At 41.1% G+C, this 24,420-nt stretch overlaps 1 protein-coding gene across 4 annotated transcripts in view; it reads right to left on the reverse strand.

Moving 5' to 3' along the window:
* Nucleotides 1–24,057, reverse strand: part of kat7 (lysine acetyltransferase 7) — a 36,809-nt gene extending 12,752 nt beyond the window's left edge. The window contains exons 1-10 of one of the 4 annotated variants that reach the window (XM_062983952.1): nt 23,754–24,055; nt 23,217–23,312; nt 16,026–16,173; nt 15,574–15,750; nt 14,985–15,224; nt 14,785–14,867; nt 12,845–12,934; nt 11,585–11,683; nt 9,481–9,591; nt 5,762–5,953 (exon numbers count right to left, since the gene is read on the reverse strand). In XM_062983952.1, the coding sequence (XP_062840022.1) occupies nt 5,762–5,953; nt 9,481–9,591; nt 11,585–11,683; nt 12,845–12,934; nt 14,785–14,867; nt 14,985–15,224; nt 15,574–15,750; nt 16,026–16,173; nt 23,217–23,264 (1,188 nt within the window). In that variant the 5' untranslated portion in view covers nt 23,265–23,312; nt 23,754–24,055. Of the gene's footprint in view, nt 1–5,761; nt 5,954–9,480; nt 9,592–11,584; nt 11,684–12,844; nt 12,935–14,784; nt 14,868–14,984; nt 15,225–15,573; nt 15,751–16,025; nt 16,192–23,216; nt 23,313–23,753 lie in introns of those variants that run through there. The other 3 variants (XM_062983955.1, XM_062983954.1, XM_062983953.1) reach the window with 3 other exon arrangements.
* Nucleotides 24,058–24,420: the final 363 nt, after the last annotated feature.

The following is a 24,420-nucleotide window of genomic DNA, read 5'->3' on the forward strand; positions in this document are numbered from 1 at the left end:
TTATCGAAATTTAAACGCAATTACCAAGGACAATAAATACCCTATGCCCTTAGTCAAGGATTTAATTACCGTATTGAAGAAAGGGAGCATATTTACTAAACTGGATTTAATTGAAGCGTATCATAAATTAAGGATCAAACCGGAGGATACTTGGAAAACCGCATTTTCCTGCGCATTCGGCCATTTTGAATACGAAATTTTGCCTTTCGGGTTAAAAAATGGAAGCGGCTGCTTTATGCAGCTTATAAATGAAATACTACACCCGTTATTGTACAGAGGGGTGTTCATATTCCTTGATGATATCTTGATCATTTCTGAAGATAAGGAAAAGCACGTAAAATTGGTCCGGGAAGTTTTGCAGAGACTAAGAGAAGCAAAGCTGTACGCAAAACTGTCCAAATGTGAATTTAATAAAACTCAAATTGACTTTCTGGGATATCGGATGTCTCCAGAAGGGTTAGCTATGGATCCAGCTAAAGTAGCAGATGTGAAAGAATGGGGAGTGCCTCAAACAAGGAGGCAATTACAATCATTTCTGGGGTTTGCAAATTTTTACAGACCCTTCATAAAAGGCTTTGCACAAATAACCGCACCCCTTACAGAACTTTTAAAAACAAAAGGGAAAGGGGAGACAGCAAAAGTGAAAGCTCCCGGCGCCAAACTGAGTTGGACGCCAGAATGCCAAAAGGCATTCGAGACCTTAAAAGAATGCTTCACTGAAGGACCCATCCTAAAACACCCTGATATCGGGAGCCCTTTCATAATCCATTGCGATGCCTCAGACTGTGCGTACGGGGCAGTGCTATTGCAAAAGGATCAAAATGGGAACTTAAAACCCTGTGGATATTTGTCACGGAAGTTCAGCGAAACTGAAAAAAGTTGGCCAATATGGGAAAAAGAGGCATTAGCCATATTAAAAGCCTTAGAATGCTGGCGACACTTCCTCGAAGGAAGCGGAATCCCGTTCGAAATTTGGTCTGACCATAAGAATCTCCAGTATTTAAAGTCTCCTAGAAAATTGTCCCCCAAACAAATCAGATGGGCGCAATACTTCAGCAGATTCGATTTCCAATTAAAGTTTTTTCAAGGGAAACAGAATGTCTTGGCAGATGCTCTTTCACGCATGCCTCAACACGAAGGCCTAACCACAGCAAAGGAGGGGACAATATTCTCTGACAAACAATGGGGCTTAGCTGTCAGGACAAGAGCACAAACCCAAAAGGAGGACACGGCTTTTGTCGAGCTCGGCGGGGAAGATAACTGGGGAAATGAACTAAAACAGTCTTATAAAGGAGATCAATGGATCGCGTCCAACGCAGAAAAGGGGGACCAGAAGGGGGGATTTTGGTTTGTAAACAAGAAACTGTATATCCCAGCAATATTAAGGATTAAGATTCTGCATCGTTTTCACAACAACCAGAGCGCTGGTCATACAGGAATTACCAAAACAACAAAGGCAATAGCAAAACATTGTTGGTGGCCAGGAATGAGGAAGGACATAAAGAATCATGTTGTCCAATGTGATGATTGTGCCAGAAATAAATCGGGAGGAGGGAAGCCTATGGGATTGTTACAGACAGTAGCGGAACCTACCAGGCCTTGGGAATGTGTAGCTATGGACTTTGTGGGAGAACTGCCAGTCAGCAAAGGACATCGTTATATTTGGACAGTATTAGACCTGTTTTCTAAACAGGCCCACTTTATAGCACTGACGAAGCTACCATCGGCTGAGAAACTAGCTGAATTGTACATAAACCATATTTACAAATTACATGGATGTCCAAGTAGAGTAGTCAGTGACAGAGGAGTACAATTCACAGCAAAATTTTGGGAAAAATTCTTGGAAATGCTAGGAGCAGAAAGGAGTTTAAGTTCTGCTTTTCACCCCATGACAAACGGGGCGGTAGAACGTACTCAGCAAACGCTTGGGCAGTTCCTTCGAATGTACTCTAACATGAGACAAAATGACTGGTCTAGGTGGTTGGCGTTTGCGGAACTAGCCTTTAATTCAACTATACATTCAGCAACAAACAAAACCCCCTTTGAAGTAGTTTACGGGTATGAAATACAACCGTTACCCCAATTGCCGAGGTGGACAGAAAATGAAGGAACAGAGGCAGGGAAATGGAAAACGCAAATGATGGAATGTTGGAATCAAGTGACTGCTTCGTTAAAAGAAGCACACAAAAAGTATAAAACGTTCGCAGACAGAAAGAGGGTGGAAGGCGATAAATTAGATAAAGGAGATCTAGTGTGGTTAAGTACCCAAAACATCAAATTGGGGTTACCTTCAAGAAAACTGGGCCCCAAATATATTGGACCATTCAGAATACAGGGTGTTATCAATGAAGTGACTTTCCAATTGGCATTGCCAAAAAGTTTAGGGAAAATACACCCAGTCTTCCATCGCAGCTTGCTGAAAAAATATATGGGGACTTTAGACAAAATGGACCCATAGAGTTATTGTTTGATTTGTTTCAGGACTATGGTGAAAGAAGAACTGAAGAGGAGGACGAAGAAAACGGGGGCGCCATGTCATGCAGCCAGATCCCAGGGCTGAATTTCCAAGCCCTGAATCTGACTTCATAACATAAACATGCGAGCACCTGGCGGGAGAAGATAAAATGAGCCTGGGAACTCAGGGGTGAAAGTATAAACAATTATAATTGCTGTAGTGTGGGGGGGATAGAAACCTTGGTGGAAATGTGATCCAGAAGGTGGGGTTTGATGATGATATTTTCGTGTGATATTACGTTGCATCAGAAGTGATAAAGTTAGATGTATGTAAACATTAGGTCATTCTCGACTTTTCCAAAGTCATGTATTCTTCAATAAAGATTGTGTTTGAGAGCAGCTGTCTTTGATCTGCGTTCAGACTGGTCCTTTGAAGTAAGCCTGACAGGACTGTGTGATGTATCGGCGAATAATGCGTGCAGATCCCAGTAAGGTGGGCTTCTGCAGCTGGCAGATGGTAATTTTGTCAGTGCCGATTGTGTTTAAGTACAGGCCAAGGTCTTTAGGCACCCAGTGTGCTGATCACCACTAGGACCACCTTGACTGGCTTGTTCCAGAGTCTTTGCAATTCGATCTTTAAATCTTCATATCATGTCAGCTTTTCCAGCTGTTTCTCCTTAATCCTGCTGTCACCTGGGACTGCTACATCAACAATCCATACTTTGTTTTTATTATTTATTTATTTATTTATTTATTTATATCCTGCCTTCTGTCTCCATATAGAGACTGAAAGTGGCTCAAAATTAAAAATATTACAATACAATTTACAATATAGAATATACAAATATTAAAACAGTATTAAAGACAATTCAAGTTAAAACCATAAAAGCATATAAAATCACAGCACTCCTTGACTTAAACACCTTCATCTTTAAATGCCTTTCTGAATAAGAAGGTTTTAGCCTGCCACCGGAATGACAGCAGGGAAGGGGCCATTCTAGCTCCCCTGGGCAGGGAGTTCCAAAGTCAAGGGGCAGCTACCAAGAAGGCCCGCTCTCTGATTCCCACCAACCGAGCTTGAGATGTAGGTGGGACTGAGAGGCTGGATGGCCATCTGTCGGGGGTGCTTTGAATGCAATTTCCTGCTTCTTGGCAGGGGGCTGGACTGGATGGCCCAGGAGGTCTCTTCCAACTCTACTATTCTATGATTCTAAGAGAGAAGGGCCTCTCCTGAAGATCTCAGGGGCCGGGCAAGTTCGTACCAAGAGGATGCAGTCAGCCAAATAGCCTGGACTTGAACTGTCCAAAATGATTTGAAAGCACACAACAGCAACAACAGCAACAACAAGCCTAATTAACTTGACTATCTCATCAACCAAAAGCAGGCTCACACTTCCCAGTGAAATACTGGCTAGTATATGTTGCTTAAAACTGTTCTTCATTTCAAACACTGTACTGTTCTTTCATATTTTTAACTACAAATAAGATATGTCTGAAGATCTGTGGCAATGCATCCCCACATGTCAATATAGTAGGTAAAGACATTTCTATGCCAGCAGGCATTTGGAGAAGAATAAAGAGCACACGGCTGAAGAGGTTGTGGACAGGATCTTGGAGTGATGGCGGCGAGTGAGGGGAAGGAGGCAGCCAGGAGGAGAAGCAGTGGCTCGGGTTCCTATGGGGGCGGGGCTTGCAAGCAGGGCACGCGCGGGGAACGGCCGTTGTCGGCCAGGGAGTCTCTTCCAACTCTACTATTCTATGATTCTATGATTCTATGATCTTGGGAAGAGGGCCCATTTTGGAGAGGGGCCTTGAGGAGGGGGTTAGTGTGATGTCTCATGGGCCATGTAGTCCCCTTCCTAGTACTATTGTGGCAGACGAAGAGGAAAACTTGGGTTTCCCACCGTTTCAGCCAGAATTGGAGCCCTTGCACCTGCAGGATGTTTGCCCTCCAGAAGTCAGCCAAACAAGCCTTGGGCAGAATTCTCCCCCGTTCTCTCGTAAGGATAATTATAATCGAGATAGAGGCGCTAGGGAGGCGAAGCGCCGAAGCGCCAGAATCGCTGCCAGACAATTAGCTGATTAAGCCTGTTTCCCTTGGGAAATCTTAAGGAGTCATGCATCTGGACACAGTATGTGTTTCACTTCTTGTTTCCCAGGGAAAGTGTTCCTTGGCGGGAAAACAAGATCCTATATAGGTGTTTACCCGCAAGGAGATCCTTGCGGAGTCAATTCGTCAGCTTCGGGAGTGAGATCGTGTGTGGACTACGCTACTCCTGTTCCTTGTTTCCAGGACCTTATTCTTGTTCCAAGCCAGCCTTGTTCCCCGGACCTCGCCACGGACCCAGTTCTTGCTTCTTGCTTCTTGTTGCCTCGAATCAAGTCTTGTTTGTCAAGAATCTAGTTTGTTTTCCAGCCTTGTTGTCAAGCTCCATTGGACTAAAGGACCCTGTCATTTCCCCACACTTTGCTCGGCAAAGTGTGTGTTTCGTTTATTGGATTATAACTTTGGACTCTAATATCTCATATTGGACATTGATTTCCTGGACTATATTTGACCTTTCCTGAAAGGTCTACTTCTGAACTATATTCTTCACTTGTTTTTATTGACTTTATATATTCCTTTAATAAAGATATTAGATAGATTCTGGTCTCTGTGCATGGTTATTGGTGCTCTGCAGCCTGGGTCGTGACACAACAACAATGAATATATCAACACTAATAATAGCATGAGCACTAAGCATGAGTTAAGATGAAGATGATAAGCCCAACCCTCTTCCCAGGTCAGAGCCAGGATTTTGATTGGGGGGGGGGGGGCTGAGTCTGAGTGAGAGAGGATCTATTTATTTTATTTCCAGCATTTATACCCCGCCCTTCTCACACGGGGGGACTCAGGGCGTAGGATCTACCCTAGCAAACCTTTTGTATCATTATCCCAATACCCCCATGCATATGGGATATATTGAGCATGGTGATCAGATCATGATATGAATAAACATAACAGTTTAAATAATAAATATAAGGCCTTCTCGCGAACCACCGTGAGAATTTGGGGGGGGGGGGGGCTGAAGCCCCTCAACCCCCCCCCCCCCCCCGGCTACATGCCTGTCTCTGCCTGACTTGTCTGCTTTGAAAAACACAAGGGAGAGTTTTGGACCTGCTGTTTGAAGTGTTATGTGCAAAAATAGCTGTCCGTGTTATTTTCCCCTTTGTATTTGCCCTTGGAGAAATATGTGAAACAGTTTGCAAGCAAGTAACCAAGTGATTAATGAAAGGCTTTAACATGTCTCAAGAGATGTTGTCTCACCATGTGCCTGCGTAGTATCGTTTGGCTCTTCATGTATTTGAGGCAAAACTCACACATGTAGAGGCGCCCCAGCCGTGCATATTCCTCTGGATAGGGAGAATGGTACCATGTGTCCAGCTCATAGCGGCCAAAAGCAATCGTCTTGATCATGTTGCTGCCTTCTGTGATCTGGCCCTGAAGTCTCAGTTTCTCCTATTGTGACAGAAAAGAACATGAAACTTACTATGCAAAAGAAAAAAATATTTTATACGTTACTTTAAAAAAATTAGAACCAAACTCTAAAAAATCTGAATACTGACAAAATCCAATATAAAATAGTGTAATTTTGCATTGCACTACAATAATCCACAAAGTAAAAAAACAAAAACAAATGCAGCTGCATATTTTCCCTACTTACTTCACCAGAAATGAGAAATAGCACAATGATTTTTAAAAGGCATCATAACACCATGCTGATCATGGGAAATATCTATTAGTTACTTCATACTCTTATTTTTAGGCTTGAAGATCTGGAAACTTTTTGCTTAAAAATAAACTGAAAACTGAAAACTTTTTCTGTCATCTCCAACCATTTCCAAAGTGTATAATATTTACTGAATATATAATCAATGAATTACAGCTGTTCCAACTGCCATCTTGTTGGACCCTGGAAGGATACTTTACAGATTAAAAGTTTCTAGATTCACTGGGGAATTTTTAACATTTTAAGATAGAAGATCTAAAAAATATTTGACAAAACATCTTATGTATGAATAAATTAACGTTGCTTGGTGAAAATATCCAATTTGATTTTTGGAGGTTTTTTTGTGTAAGTTTGTGTCTAAAATAAAACACACACACATATCAATAGAAGGGAGGAATTGTCAGGAAGTGCTGCAGCTTGTGAAATGAGACATCAGGCAGCTCTAGGCTAAAATAAGACAAATTACTTGCCTTTGACCCCACATGAAGCAATCATGACATGGCCTATGCTTTCAACTGGATTTGAAAATTCAGTTTACAGAGCAGCCCTATGCTGTGCTCAAAAGTCAATGTAACTGAATCAAATAAGGGATGTTCTCATGTGTCAATAAAAAAGGAAGCCTCAATAGATCTGGATCAAGGCTATGTAGTGCAAATTCAAGATTATGACCGCTACTGCAGTCTTTTTCTCCCAACAACCACAAAAAACAGATGTCGTAAGACTGATAAACAAAGCTTTATTGTCAATCCATTAAAGCAGGGTGGTCAATTATAGGGGGATGGGAGCTCTCTGGCTCTCTAGTCTCCAAAACACACTTAGACCAAAGCAGCCATCTCACAATACACCATTGTCTCATTTTTAAAAACTTTACTCACTCAAATTAGGGCTTTGTGGATCTTTTTCAAACTTTGGCCAGTATTTACCAAGATCAGACAATAGACTACATTCCTCAATGGCCAGAGAGAAGGCTACTGATCATTTTTAGATACACATTTTTTCCAGGGAACAAGCTAAGGGGTTGTGATGGCGGGGATCTTTGTGGCCTGCATTTTTAAAAAGCATGCATTTTTAAAAATCCCCATTAGGTTTGGGCAGACTGTTGTGAATCTTTTTCCAGGTAGAAAACAAAAATTGAAAAATCAGTTTCAGTACCTATTCAAACACCTTCATTTGGAAGCATTCCTGAATTATCAATCCTAATATCATTTCCTTAGCCATAATCTTGAGGATTCAGAACCAGTATTTCAAAAAACAGATGTTTCTAAGTTCTGTTTTCCATGCTATCATGGGTGATGTCTCTCATTAAGAAGTAAATAACTTCCACTCTTACTTTCATGTTGAGCAGAAAAAGAAAGAAAGGGAAAAAGTACTTGTCTGGTGAAAAGGCATACATGAAACCATTGGATTATAGTTTTCCATTTTGTTTTATTCTGTTCTAGTTTTGTTGAATCATTATGAGTAGTTTAAATGGTAACTGCCTCTTCCTCAGAAATTTCCAAACATACAGAAAAAGAAGAAAAATCCTCCTGCATCTCAGTCATGTTGAAAGTAAGGAACGAAGGAAGAAGTTAGTGATAAATTGTGATCTCTGGTCACCACAGCGGTTAGCTTGTCCCAATGTGGAGCTCTGATCACAAGCAGCCACTGGAGTCAGGAAATCTGGAAGGCCAACAATCTGGTTCCCTGGGAGCTAAGCAAATAAAGAAAATGGGTTTCCTACAGACTGTGGTATATTTTTGTTGCTTTCCAGTACAGACCTGAAAAAAACTACCAAATGGTGCAAAAGTGAAGCTCTTCTGTCTGGCTCAAATTAACCAATGTGTGGAAAAGTTTTAATTTCCCAGCCAAGTTGGCCATGCTGCCTGGAAGATTCTGAGAGCTGCACAACAAACAAACTTCTCCAAACTCTAAGAAAACCATACCTTCTTCTTGATTTCTAGAGGGAGAGCAGTATGAGGCACATGCATTCACCAATATTCCTCTCAAACCTTGTGCATCTTATCTTTTAGATCACAGTCTCCATAATGCCTCTGCCAACATGGTCAGTGACCATACTATCTAGAGCAGACATGGGCAAACTTCAGCCCTCCGGGTGTTTTGGGCTTCAACTCCCACGATTCCCAACAGGTGGCAAGCTGGCTGGGATTCCTGGGAGCTGAAGTCCAAAACAGCTGAAGGTCTGAAGTTTGCCTATGCCTGATCTAGAGGATTCTGAGATTTGCATTCCAAAAATATAACTACTCCAAACTGAAGAATCAAATTATGAAAAAAAAATATCACATGCCATCATTTAAAAGTGATTTCAGAAGTGCTAGTTCACTTTGAAGTCATGCTATGGATGATTCCCTACCGCAGAGTACTTGCTCCTTTAAAAGATAATTTTATCCACTCTTTGCTTACATTATTTGAAAGTATCCCCTAATCTTTCTGCAACCAGCCTGAGGGGCAGCTCACAAATAAAGCATCAAATGAATGTCAATCATCAAACATGGAGTCTTCCTCCTGCCCCAGAACTTACTGGTTTTTCTGCCCAAGAATATACTAAGCTTGACATCTCAGCATGCTAGGAGGAATCAAACACAGAGGAGAACTGTCACCAGTTGGAGAAACCTGATGCCTCTTTCTCTTGTCACCAGCAGGAGAAACCTGATGCCTTTTTCAAATGAGAATATTTACAAAGCCTTTTGATTTTGCCACAATTTTGCATTTAAAAAACCCTTCTATTTCCTCAAATCAAAGGCATGAAATGTTGTCTTGGATCTACTGGACAGGTATCTCTACTCTTCTTTCTTCTAGAGATGTGATTTTTCCTTCAGTGTTTCAGTTTAACTGTTCTTAGACTTTGAAACTCTCTACAGAAAATATTTTCAAAGTATTTTGACTCACAGATTCTATTTATGGTGTAGTTCCAGTCTCTTTTCCTTTTTGTGTATAAGGAATATGAAAGATCAATGAAGACACTTCTTTGCTTTCCCTGGTCAGGTTTAAATGCTCATGTCCTGCTTCCCAAATGCATGATCTGTATTGGAGCAGGAAAATGTGGCTCTCCACATCAGCCACAACCCACAAAGCCAAAAATGAAATAACATACTGATAAAAGAACATATGCTAGTTTTACCTATTCCTCATCCACATGCCCTCAATGCCTTAGGCATGGGCAGCAATAACTGAAGGGAACATTCACACTCACATTCATAAAGCCACTACAATAGACCTTACTCCATGCCCAACTCTGGCTACATACAGCTTTGCTTACCAGATCCTCTGATGCTCTTGCTTGAGCTCTCCGGAACAGTTCTAGGTCATATTCGCTGGTCAGGTTTTCTAAAAGGGGCTCTCTTGTGTTTCCATAGGTTTGTCTGTGCTCCTGAAGCAACATAACAAGCACATATATTTAATATTGATTTTCTCCAATACTGAGGAACAAATCTGAGTTCAAATTGTTGCTTTATATAGTGGTTTTATTTTGTATTGTACTGTCTGTTTATTTTATGAGTTGTTTAAGGTACTTCTATATATATATATAAAAGAGTGATGGCATCAGGGCAGCGGACAAAACAACAAAACTACAGGCCCCCAACCTCGAAATTTGACAACACAACCCATCATTCACGGCTCTAGGTTGATACAACAAAAAATAAAAGAAAAATAAAGTCCTAATTACAGGGAGAGAAATAATAGTTTTTATCCAATTGCTGCCAGTTTGAAGGCTAAGCTCCGCCCACTTGGTCTCCTAGCAACCTCCTCAGACCAGGGGACAGGCACAGTTAGGCCTCACTTAGGCCTTTTTCACAGATTATCTAATTTGCACTGGATTATATGGCAGTGTAGAAGGCCCTTCCACACAGCTATATAACCCATTTAGAATCTTATATTATCTGCTTTGAACTGGATTATCTTGACTCCACACTGCCATATAATCCACTTCAGTGTGCATACTAAACATAAAAACAACCATACAACAGACATTCAATACTACCACTACCTCAACAATTTCTCACCAACACAACCAGACAACGCCACAGCAATGCGTGGCCGGGTATAGCTAGTTGTACCATATGTAAGCCGCCCCGAGTCCCTTCGGGGAGATGGAGTACAAAAAATCAAGTTATTATTATCTTCCCAACCTGGGGGAGACGGCATCAGAAGCCTCAAGCATGGTCTACATAAAGAAATTGCTTATGGACAGGAGATATGGTATCAGGAAGCAGGTGAAGAAACATGTGCTATAGTCTAAAAAGAGATACTCCACTAGAAGAATAGTTTTTAATATTAATGATGTTTAACACTACTTTAATATTTATATATTTTAAGTTGTACTGTAATACTTTTAATTGTGAGCCACTTTGAGTCTCCACAGGGTGTAAATGTATTAGCACAGGTTCACAGAAGGGCAATTATGATGGCTGTCCCTGTCTTTGTTTACAAGTTGCCTGTCAACTTACAGTGACCACATGAACTTTCTTAGGTAAGGAATACTCAGAGGTAGTTGTGTAAGTTCCTTCCTCTGAAATACTGTAGGACCTACAGCACTTGGTATTTATTGGTGGCCTCCCATCCAAGTACTGAGGGCTGACCCAGCTTAGCTTCAAGATATGAAAATGATTAACTTGGTTAACTTGTAAAACACTGAGCAAATGCTGTTCAACTAAAGGAAAAGCCATCACATCAAAGACATCAGAGACTTGATCTGTTACTTGCAGTACAGAATAATACATTGATAGATTTTGCTTATACTCTTGGAGAAAATGCTTAATGGAAAGAATGCCAATGAAATAAATTACATACAAGAGAGTTACCTCTCTTATACTTGATTTCAAGCAAAGCATAGACAGGATGGGACACTACAGAGCATAGACAACCATATATTGGGGATGATGTAATTCTGGATTTTCTGCACTAAGCAGGAACTTGGACTAGGTACCTTTCAAGGCCCCCTCCGACTCTATAATCTCCCACAGGATATAGGAAGGATCTGTGTTCGTTTTATGTATGAAAACTGAAGACACATTGTAAAGCTAGGATTACCTGTTCCAACCAGTTTTAGCATGTGTATTACAAGCACAAATTCAATCAATGCAGTTCTTACTTTAGTCCTAAACCAATGTTCCACAAACGTGGACCCTCGTATAGAATGAGCCTTGTGGAAACACTACAATGAGGCAAGGGCAGCAAGAATAGGGGCCTCCCAAAGTTGCTGGACTGCAATTCCCATGAACCCTTGACCATACTTATTATGACAACAGGACATGTGAGTTGCAGTCCAATAATAGTTTGAACATTACATAATCCCCATTGAGTGATGGCTTATTCTGCCTTTCACACCCCACTTCACGTGGAACATAAAGACACTTGAATACCATGTATTTTTCCTTCTGCTCCTTTGTCAGCCCTGCATTCCTCTTCTTTCTCATCTCTGCTACTTTTTCTTTGTACCTTAATTGTCTTTCGGTTGGTGCCTGTGAAGGGGATCAGAAACAGAAGCAGTTGCATAAAAAAGGAGAAGCTCGAACAGTTCAAATCTGACTGAAATCCCCATCTTACTTGCCCGAACCTGAGAAATGGGAGTGGTTTAATGTGTTCTAACAAAAGGGGACAGGCAGAAAACAGAAATGCCTTCCCTTAGAACTACTAGATCATATCCAGAGTCTACAATGAAATACAATGGGCTCTTGATATCCAGGGGGTTTGGGGTCCACAATATCCCATGGATACCAAGATCCATGGATGCTGAAGTCCCACTGTATACAGTGGTGTGATAAATTGGTGTCACTTATATAAAATGAGAAAATCAAAATATGTTTTTTGGATTAGGGGAGAGGGAATATTTTAAAACTGTAGATGGTTAAATCCTTGCATACAGAATGTTAGTCGATCTAGTTTGGAAGCAAGTGCATATATTCATTGCTTGTTTTTTTTCCTAAAACTGAAATAAAGCAATTGCTCAGAGGTTCAGACCACTACTTATTTATTTATTTGTTTGTTTATTTTATATACCGCTCTTCTCCCCTGGGGGACCCAGAGCAGTCTTACATAATGGCAGAATTAAACGCCACATATAATACAATATGTAGAAAAACCAAACATAAAACACAAATAAAAGCCGGTATCCAAATCAAATTAAAACAATTAAAACCATGTGACCATTACAAATGGGGAAGTTTCAAGCCAAAGTCAGAGCCAGTCTGTGTTCGAATTGATATTAATCCATCAGGTCATATCGGCTCATATCTTAGGATGGGTCAAATGCTTGATCCCACAGCCAGGTCTTCAGCTGCTTCCTGAAAGACATGAGTGAGGGGGCTTTCCTAATCTCCCTTGGCATGGAGTTCCACAGCCGCAGAGCCACCACCAAAAAAGCCCTGTCTCTTGTCCCCGCCAACTTCACCTGTGATGGCAGCGGGACCGAGAGCAGGGCCTCACTTGAAGATCTTAATCTGTGGGACAGCCCATAGGGGTAGCTATACATAAAAATGAACCCATTTCTATACCAATATGGTTATGATGGTACTAAACATAAATCAAAGACACGTTGAGGATGGAAACAAACAGCCTGGATTTCCCACAGTGACAAAAAGATGGTTTTTTAAAAAATAATAATAATAATTAGAATAGACTACCTGATGTCTGGTGGCATGTCTATTATTGTCATCTTGTCGATGAGACAGCATCCTGTCCTCAACTTGTTTGTCCCGGCTCTGGGCTCTTACCTTAAAATCCAGAAAGATAACATATAAATCCCTTCCTTCCTACAACATACAAGTTCTTGCTTAGAGAAAGGAAACAAGCTCTAGTTAAAAGGCATACAGTGAGAGAGTAAAAGAACTGTTGACGTTAAACATAGACATCATTAAGCCTTGCTGGCAGGAATAAACATGTTCTGAGTCTACAACACCTTGATTCACAATGGTCTGATTAGGGTGAGCTCTCTAGGTCAGAGCCCCAGCTGACTGCCTTGAAATCTGACCCACTATTCAAAGTGAAATATAATATAGGTCCAGTTGGTAAATTAATCAAATGGATTCTCAAATAGCATAGCTGGTATTGTGCAATGCTAGTGACACGACCACTGCAAGAAGCATCTAGGACTGATTCTGATAAAGATTTTCCACTACATATGATTGTATGTTGAAGGCAAGGCACCAGGAATAGACATTAGCTGCTGCGTTTAATAGACAGAGTCAATATCCCATCCACTTCCCTACAACAAGCTAGGAGACACTGAGTGAACTAAGATGCTCAGACTGTAAAGCTGACAGGGGTCACAATCTGGTGTCTTCCAGGGGGCAGTGAATGAGTCTCTGCTGCCTCCAAAAAAGCTCATCCAAGCAATGTTTAACTTGGGTTGGGCTCCTCCTTCAGCTCATGCACTTACAACCACAACTAGATTTTGAGGCTTGAGAAAATAAATGACTCACAATGCATTTGATGCTTCTCTATCACTACAGGTGAGCTGTTAAGGAACACCTCTGTGGCATTTCTAGTGTGGGTTCTAGTCCAAAGGCTTTAATGTGGCCTCCAGACGTTTTTATCCTATTACTTGCATCAATTATAGCCCACAGAGCCGGTGGTGAAAGAAAAATCAGAGCACAGCATTTATCTATTCCTCACCTGAGAGCTCTCAGTGTCTCAGGGATGGTTGGCAATTACTGATTAAAGGGAAGCTTTTAAAAATATAACCCCACCTTGGAAATAACAACAGTGTGATTGGTGCTACACTGATTTTGCTTAAGTACCAAGCAGAGGTTACATATATTTTCACAGCCATTGTAATTCTTGTACCATCTCTGATTTTTATTATCTTTTCAGTAGAATGGTACATACAGCTCCTGGTGAGATTTCTTGTTGCTCTCATTATGTCCTTATTGAATCAAAAGAAAATTTGTACCAAAGTAATTTCTCAGTCACATTAAGGGGAGAAAGCATTTGCTTCTGGGCTACTGCATACATAGCAGAACCTGTTAAACATACCAGTTTGCCTCTGCTGTTTGTATACGATTAGTTGCAAGCTAGGGTTCCTTACACCTAACAAGGTGTAAGTTAATTCATGATAGGAAAGCAACCAGCCAGGAATCCCAGTTTGGATTAGAGGCAAAACAAACTACAGTCACATTGAAAAGGGAGTACATCTACAGCAGAGCTTTCCGAACATTTCATCTTGGTGACACAGCTTTTAGACTTACATCGTTTCGTGACACAGTTTTATTAACAAACTAGATTAAACCAACCCCGTATAAGAGATATGGAGACAAACATAAATTGTAATAATGAAATGTATGGGGACACAGTGTATCTCATGAAAACCTTGCATTTATATATTTTAAAATGTATTATTTATTGTTTAGGTCATATAGACTCAAAGGTTTCTTGCTATGTTCATGCGACACACCTACACACTGCAGCCAACACCTTAAAGTGTCATGACACACAGTTTAGAAAGGTGTGATCTACAGGGTTGAGCAGGTAAAGTATGCTGAAACTTTTCCATTTCCCTCTTTCCTCTTTCAATTTCATCCAATTGCTTTCTCTTCTTTCCACACATTTAAAGAGAAGCTATTACCTTGCATTCATCTGCTGAAAGGTTATGATATAGCGGACATCCAGATATGGAAAAATGTCTTTCATGTTTTCCAGTCAGATGTCCTAAGGAGAGAATACATATTATATCATATTTAGTAATAAAAAGGTCAGGCAACAAATCCAGACAAGAGATTCTAAACATTGGTACTTTTTCACATATTACAAGAAATTTGACAATACCTAAAGAATTGCAGCCAGGGGTGGGACATTTCATGTTGAAATTGTAGCTTTCATGGAAGCGACGGCGCTTGGGACGATGGGACAAATCACTTCCAGAATCCTTCATAGACATATCCTTGGCAATGCTCTCATCATGAGACATGTTAGGGCTGGAGATATCGATGTCAGATTCTGAGGATGGGGCATTCCCAGTTGGCGTGCGGGGTGGAGACTCATCATGGTCGGCTGCATTTTTAGTGTCTGCGACATTAGGAGAGTATGTAAAGGCTATGATAAACTTGAAATCACGAGAAGGAACTTCTACAAGGAATTCATTTGTAGGTGTTAAGACTAGACCTAAAATGTAACACGGTACTAAAGATACATGACTGATCTGCAAATACTTTGAGGGTAAATTCAACCAAACAAGTATAAATGAGAGGCAAACAGGCGATTCAACCATGTTCAATCAACAGAGCTACTGAGATTTCAAAGACAGCCCCAGCTATGTCTCTATCCCCCAAGGAAGCATTCTGTATCAAAAGTTTAATGAAAAACGGTATGATTCTACTGACTCTGGCTCCCCATTCTCTGTGCCCAGTTCACCAACCTCTATCTGAAAAGTCCACCACTTGCTCTGTTTCTGATCCAGATGAGCGAGTTTGCCGAAGTGGATATTTTTTGGGAGTCACAGGTGTGGGCTGTTGCTGGCTGCGGGTCACTCTCCGGGTAGAATAAACAGGCTCCTCTCCTCCAAATGACGGGGGATTTCGAACTGGACTGGAATCTAATTTTATAAGAGGGACAAACACAATGTTTCATTTGTGAATGGACCACTTCAGCACATAAAGCCTTTCCCACATTAACACTGGTTCTGACAGTGAAAACTTGAATATAGTCAGGATTTTCTGCTTGAGCATACAGATTGTGTGGGAGGTATTAAAATCTTTTGTAAAAAAGAACTGCACAACAAGAGGCTTTATTAACTATAGTATGTGTAACCTGTGTATTAATACTATAATATACAGAGTTGAAATATGTTGAAGGCACTTGCTGATCTACCTTGAGAACTCTGGCTGAGTCTCGCAGAAGAGCGGGTCACACGCGCTGACTGGCGTAAAGTGCCATCACTTTCTGAACTGTCTGTATGCTCTGGGTCCGTAGAGAAATCGGAGTCCTCGGTCCCATCAGAACTGCTTCCTGCATTTCTCTGAAACAGCAAAGACATAAAACAAAAAGGCAAATGAAAAGGCTCACTCTAGACACTCATAAAAAAACACAAACACCTTAGATTAAAATAATGATTTCCTTGCAGTGCATCAAACTCTGATTATAATTCTACAATGTTTGAGAGGAGATAGATTTTCAGTCTAAAGCTTTGGTGACTATCCATGCATGCAGCATTTGTCTATCAGGTCTTGATGTTGAGGCTTTGTATATGGGAACTCTCATTTCCATGCTAGCATAAAACTTGGGTATAAATTAAATGAATTGATGAATGTTGAAGAATTGCAGTAGTACATGGACAAGGAACTGATGTATTATGTTAAGTCATCACGATTTTTCAAGATTAAAATCTCAAAACTACTAGAAATCCCACAAAAGTAGCATATTCTCTTGAATGCCACCTAGAACTTCAAAATTATCTAAAGCCAATGAAAAGTTTGATTTCTCTGTTCTGTAATTCATCTCACATATTCCCCTAGTCAACACTTTTAGGGAAGGCAGCTCAGTGCCTCAATTCACAGGTAAATAACTAAGGCCTGCAGGTATTTTAAGACTCCCATAATCTTCCTCCATTGGTCTGATGGGAATTGTAAGTCAGATCTCAAGGCAACTGTTCTCAAACTTATTTTAATCATATAGTCAATCAGAAATCACTGAAAACTCTTGAACTTCCAGCTGTTTTAGATTTTAGTCCACACAATTCCTGCATTGACCATGGTGTCTGGACTTCTGAGAACTGAAATCCAAACAATCCGGAAAGTTGTTTCATCACACTGCACCAAATGATCATCAGCTCTCTTTGCAGGGAACTATACACAACACTGTTCTTAGGAAGATAGTATTTCTAAGCATTAGCCTGTTTCATAGCCACCCACACACACAAGGTTGAGACCTTGCTAACATTACATAGGTTATAACACGGTTCTCAGTTTTCCACTGCATACATACTGTGATATTAGATGATAAGTATGATTCAAAGTATATGCCTAAAGACTAAATCATGAATGTGGAATGTCAGTAGAATGCATTTGTATATGGATGATGAAAAGTTAACAGAGGGTGAGTAGGAGGTGTTGTTAGAATAATGTGCAAGGAAAAGAGAACAACAGGGTTAAGATTCAGAAGTCAGAGAGAAAAAGGAACCAAGTTCCAAAAAGACAGCAAAAGAGTGTGTGAGAGTAGACAATGCTGTATAGTTAACAGATTAACTGTATATTAAAATAATGGAAAACTGCAGCCACAAATCTTTGTGCCCTGGAGGTAAAAAGTGCCCCCCTCTCTCTTTCATATGTATGTATGAATATGTATATATGCTGATTGTACCAGTGAGGTGCTGCACAACTCTCGGAAAAGTTTTGTATTGTTTAGTGGCTATTATGCATTTTTTTCAATTGTGTATAAGAAGTCTTGGTCTTACCAGTGCCAAACTCTCAATTAAACATCAAGATATGACTATTTGAATACATGTGGGACAACTAAGTGCCATGAGATCATCTATTATTGGTGAATGAATCACTCCCAATCTTCTTTCTGTTTTACTGATACAGTATTACAGATTTTGATTATAAAAAGATCTATACAAAGACTTGTTTGAACATAGTGCGTTTTGTCTTTGTTGCTAATTTAATGTCATCTACGTGGGTAAATGGATATAAAGTATTTTACTTTATTATGAAAATTTTATTGAGTTTTATGGCATTGTAATACGAGGGTTGAATGAAAAGTAATGCCTCCACCTTCGTTACTTGGGTTTGGATGGGAATATTTTAATAAATCAAACGCAAAAATAATCCTTAGAATGTGCTCATTAACTACCACTATTCACTTTTCCACATAATCACCAGACAATTGGATACATTTCTGCCAACGATGAACAAGTTTTCTGAAGCTGCCACGGAAGAAGTCAACATTCTGTTTCCGCAATCAGTGTCTCACAGTACCCATCATGCAAAGATCTTCCGATAGCCAAGCAAAGCAATAATGTGACCCACACGTTCTTGTGAAATGCCGATTATGCTTGAAATTTCTCTCTGAGTGATACGACGATCGTCCTGAATCAATCTGTCAACCTTTTGCTTGTGAAACTCGGTGGTTGCTGTCACAGGATGTCCAACTCTTTGTTTGTCACACAAGTCAGATGTTCCCACCTCAACATCTTTAAACTTATTCGCCCAATGACGCACAGTACTCACATCAACACAATCACCATAAACAGCTTGCATTCTCTGATTAATCTCCTTTGGGGTGACACCTTCTGCTGTCAAGAATTCAATGACAGCATGTTGCTTAAGTCGCATTGACCAACCGTCTGTGCAGGGTTCCATACTTTGCACTTTAACAACACAACCATTCAATGCTAAGGCTTCCCACCAAATGGAACTGTAGAGGAGAGTCTAGTGAACAAGCCAGTACCTGCCGCATACCAGTACTGTCATCTGCTGAGGAGTTACGAAGGTGGAAGCATTACTTTTCATTCAACCCTCGTACTTTGTGTTGTTTGATATGCCTCTGTGCAAAAGCTGTAACATTTCTCTTTATCACTGGTCACATCTCAGAGCCTACGAGCAAAAACAACCCAGCCTTATTTTCAAACATAGAGGAAGTTGTTCCAGTGGGAATACTAGGAGCAATAATACCCTAACACCAAATGTGGGATTTGAGATAGGATTGACACAGTGACAGTTAACCATGTGATCATTTATTTATTTATTTTATTTACAGTATTTATATTCCGCCCTTCTCTCTCACCCCGAAGGGGACTCAGGGCGGATTACAATGAACACATATATGGCAAACATTCAATGCCAATAGACAAACAACATTCAGTTTTAGACAGACACAGAGGCATTTTTTAACATCTTTCCAGCTTCACGATTTCCGGCCACAGGGGGAGCTGTTGCTTCACCGTCCATTGGTGGCTGTTCTTCCTCTTCTTTTCCTCGTGAACAGTTTTATGGTGTTGTAGATTAGTTAAATTAGCCTCCCGCATAAAGCGTCCCTAAATTTTCCCTACTTGATAGATGCAACTGTCTTTCGGGGCTGCTAGGTCAACAGCAAGCCGGGGCTATTTTTTTTTTTTATGGTCGGAGGCTTAACCCGACCCGGGCTTCGAACTCATGACCTCTCGGTCAGTAGTGATTTATAGCAGCTGGTTACTAGCCAGCTGCGCCACAGCCCGGCCCCGGTTCCTTCACCACTCAAGTTCAAATGAAAGCTAGCATTTAAAACTGTCTTCACAGATACATAGCAAACAGCTTAACCTATATGTCATACAGTCTAGTTTACCAGAAACCTGAAACAATTTCTTTGGGGAAAGTTGTCACTGCTTATTTAATAATCACTATCAAACTGAGAATAAAGGTCCACTTGAGTCACAGCTTCCTAACCAGACCAATGTATAGGACACATCCTTTCTACACTGTAGAATTAATGCATTTGACACCACTTTAACTGCCATGGCTCAATGCTACAGAATCACTGGATTTGTAGTTTGGGGAAGCACCAGTACTCTTTGGCAGACAAGACTAGACTGGGGACCTTATAAAAACTACAACTCCTACAATTCCATAGCATTGAGCCATGACAGTTAAAAATGGTACCAAACTGCATTAATTCTAGTGTTCATGCACTACGATTGTGATCATAAGCATCTTAAGTTGTGCAATTAGAGAATGTTTATGATTGTGCTTTGTGCTGTGACACAACTTGGGTAACAGATGTCAGGGAAGGAAGGAAAAAGCTAGGGGGAATCCAAAGAGTTATAGGACTTTAAGGAGCAGTCTGGGAACATTTATTCTTGCAGCAATGTTAATGCTAAGCAGATATGGATTTGACAAGCACCATCACATGGAAAAGTGAATCATTAGTAAGATAAATACATACTGTACTTTAAAGATGCACTGCAAGGACTGAAAGAATTTTGCCAACAATGCCTGTATACTTACTACATAGCAACAGAATTAAACTCTAATTTACCACTTTATAACTGAAAAACAAATATTACTACCTTATCATGCTAGTTAAGAATGATAATAATAATAATAATAATAATAATAATAATAATAATAATAATAAAACTTTATTTATATACCGCCCTATCTCCCAGGTGGGACTCAGGGCGGTTTCCAATCATAAAAACAACACATACATTACATAACATAATAACACATTATTAAGCAAGGTAAAACAATACAATTATATAGCAATAAATAACACTTACACAACCTGATCAAGGGAACGGGAACCATAAACTCAATATATTAAAATGTTTCATTGTAGGCTAGATAAATCTTGTGCAATATATTCAAGCCAAGAGATCGGCGGTATTCCAATGTAATTACTCAAAAACCTGCCGACACCACCAGGTCTTCAGTTCCTTGCAGCAATGTTATCCTATTTATCCCAGTAGGAGCTATTTAGCAGGTATGTATATGAACCAGGACTCTGAAATTATCATCTCCAAAAGAATATCTGGCAGCGGTAGATTAGAGCAGTAGTTTCCAAACTTCTTCTGCCATGGAACCCTTCAGATGGCATTGGTACCCTAATTCTATCCTTGATTTTTACCTTGGGAACCCACAAAGTTTTCTTGATAATATAGTAGGTTTGGAAATACATTAAATATAACCACAAACTTTTATTTCATTACAGGAAAATGTTGGATTATTTCATGAATGAGATTGTTTCATTTTTGTACTTAAAATAGTTTTGAAATTGGTCTTTATGTCCAACAGCTAAATTTGTAGATCCGGGATGGCATCCAACTTACTTCTGTAATTGTTGTTGATGTAAACATATACTGAAAAGCCTGATTCACATTGGCAGGTAGACACAAAAGGGCGCACAGCTTGGATAGTCTTTCTGGCTACCAGTCCTACCCAAAAGTCATTCAGCAGTAAGGATTCAAATTTAGTTTTTAAAACCAAGGTACACTGAATTTAGCCATCTCTCCACAAAAGTCGGCATTGGTGTCGAAATTCAATACTGTCTGAGCTCTGTGAGCGCAACATTTTTTCAAATAAAGCACTGTTTGAGGATCGGGGCATTCATAAGAATACCAAGATGCTTGTTTATAAAGCCATTGTCCTTCCAATTCTGTTGTAAGCCTGCGAAACATGGAACGTCTACAAATGTCACGCTCAACCTCTGGAACTATTCCATCAGTATTGCTTCCAAAAAGTCCTGCAGATCTCTTTGGAAGACAGGCGGACAAACATCAGCACTCTGGAAGTAAAGACCGCCAGCACTGAAGAGGTGATCCTCCGCCATCAACTTTGCTGGAGAAGTTGTGTTGTCCAAATGCCCGATCATCGTCTCCCAAAGAAGTTACTTTACTCTCAGCTCAAGAATGGAAAAGGAATGTTGATGGGCAGCAAAAGAGATTTAAAGATGGGCTTAAAGCTAATCTTTTAAAAATGTAGAATAAACATCAAAAACTGGGAAGCCCTGGCACTTGAGTGTTCTCACAAGATGTCAGCTGTTACCAGCAGCGCTGGGGATTTCAAAGAGGCAAGAATAGAGGACAAAGGGGAGAAATGAGCCAAAGGTAAGGCGCATCAAGCAAAATCTTGTCGGGACCACATTCCATTTGGAAATATATGTCCTCGATGTGAAAGTCAATGTGGATCTAGAATAGGTCTCTACAGTCACTTACAGACCCACCACTAAGACTCTAGTCATGGAAGACAATCATAACCAACCACAATGGATCACCTATGACGAAAACAATGAATTTCAATAAGATCTTCATATTCTGGCACAGACATGTGAGTTTTATTTCAATTGACAAATGGGCCCTGCATTCACTCAATGTCTCAGCTGGCATCTGGGAAATACGCCTTGTGTGGTTTTATATTAAAATCAATTTTAAATCAATTTTAAATTTCTCTCAGACTCAGGAGAAGGAAATGGCTAACCACTCCTGGACAAAACTCGCCAAGAAACCCCTGTAATGGTGTCACCTTAGAGTGGAAATGACACAAAAACAAGTTACCAAAATCCTATCAAGTTTCTATGTATCGGAGGATCTTTTGCCGTATGAAACTAAAATGAAAACTCAATCTAACCAGTGTATAAATCTTTCCCATGAAATGGACATCTCTAAGGGCCCTTCCACACAGTCATATAACTGTTTAACGTTATCTATTTATTATGTTGTTGCCAGTTTTATAATTTATTAGATATACAATCATAAAGTTGGAAGAGACCTCGTGGACCATCCAGTCCAATCCCTTACCAAGAAGCAGGAAAACTGCATTCAAAGTACCCTGACAAATGGCCACCCAGCCTCTGCTTAAAAGCAAAGGAGCTGCTACCAGACTCTGGCAGAGTTCCACTGCTGAATAGCTGCCACAGTTAGGAAATTCTTATTATGCTTATTTTTATATTTTTTTATTATGCTTATCTGTAATGTTTTTTGTTGCGTTTGTTTGCCGGTTTGAGTCCCGGCTGGGTGAAAAGCAGGATAAAAATAAATAATAATATAACCCAGAATATCAAGGCAGATAATTCACAATATTTGCTTTGAACTGGGTTATCTGAGGGCCCGTCCAGACAGGCCCTATATTCCAGGATCTGATTCCAGGTTTTCTGCTTTAACCTGGGTTATACAAGTCTGCACTATCAGATAATCTGGAATAAACAAAAAGCCTGGATCAGATTCTGGCGTATAGGGCCTGTCTGGAAGGGTCCTGAGGACTCTTCCACATAGCTGAATAAAACCCCACATTTTCTGCTTTGAACTTGATTATATGGCAGTACTCAGAAAACCCAGTTCAAAACAGATTTTCTGCCTTGATATTCTGGGTTATATGGCTGTGTGGAACAGCCCTGAATCCACAATGCCAGTTCAATGTGGAGTTTATACAGCTGTGTGTAAGAGGCCTTAATTAGATTAAGCAGATAAAAGGAAGCGATGCCTTTTCATATTTATCCTGCAGTTAAAATGGCTCACAGCAGGAAAACATGTAAGAGTATAGCCATATTTAATCAAAACAGCCCCCATTACATTCCTGTTCTACAACCCACCCCAGTATGGGCCATCTTGCTTGCTCTGTTTTGAACCATCTCAGGCATTTTCTTCCTCCGCCAATCAAAACATCAAGGAGGTGGGCGTTCAGTTGCCTGTCGTCCAATGGAGAGAAAGGGAAGACAGATTCAGACCAGCCAATCCGCGCTTTTCCTCAACACCCGCTTCCAATGCGCACAGCCAAGTCTGAAAGCGAGGAAGTAGGCGGAGAGAAGAAAACCGCGCCAGTAGGAAGTGATAGGGAGACCAACCAATGAGAGGACGGCACTGGAGCCAATCAGGACGGGAAGGAGGCGGGACACAACAACCACCCAAAGGGAGGAGGGAAACAAATAACCGTCGAGGGCGGGGCTTTCGTTAACTGATGGCGAAGGCGGCCATTCAAGTGGCGGCGGGAGGCAGAGGAAGCCAATCAAGCCACGAGGTGAAGCAGGGGCTTGAAGGCCTACGTTTTTAACTGGTTTTCGAGCCTGGCGGTCTAAGCGGGTAAAGGAGAAGGCGAGCGGAGGGGCTTGGCTTCTTCTGGCGCCGCTTACCTTTCGGCGAGACATCCTAGGCGGAGGCGGCGGCGGAGGCAGCGAGGGTGGCTGCGCCCCGGCCGCCGCGTTGGTTCCGGCGTTGTCCGTCGTGACTGGCGTGCCTCCGGTCCTCCAGCGCCAGGCCGCGCTGCCGTCTTGTGTCTGCCTTTCCCCCAGCGGCGACCTTTCAGCCGACTCCCTTCACTCTTCCGCCGGGACACTCGGCGGGGAGATACACACCCCCGTCCTGTCCGTCACGTGACGCAGACAAACCTCACCTCACGCCGACGGCCGCTCGCCATCTTGAAATGGGGAATGACGTCTTCGGCTCGTGGTGTGCGGCGGCCATTTGATTGGCTGGCAGTGCCCCGGTTCGAAATAACAATGTCGGCCATGTTTGAACCGGGCAGAGCTTGGTTCCTATCCAAAAGTCTGAACAGACCACAGTTACATCGGGTATTTGTTTTCAGAAGGGTGCTTGCTCCGCCATCTTTCTTTCGGGAACGAGCCTCTTTTTCATGATAAGAGCACCCATCTTTGGTTTGGGCAAAGGTGGTTGTAGCAATATACGTTTCTCGATTGTTGTTATGTCTAGGGACCTCATCACACTAGAGCAGGGGTGCCCAAACTGAGGCCCGTGCGCCAGATGCCGCCCTCCAAGGTGTTTTACCTGGCCCCCGCCCTC

The sequence above is a fragment of the Anolis carolinensis genome, chromosome 6 (assembly GCF_035594765.1).
Source record: "Anolis carolinensis isolate JA03-04 chromosome 6, rAnoCar3.1.pri, whole genome shotgun sequence".
Lineage (NCBI taxonomy): Eukaryota > Metazoa > Chordata > Lepidosauria > Squamata > Dactyloidae > Anolis > Anolis carolinensis.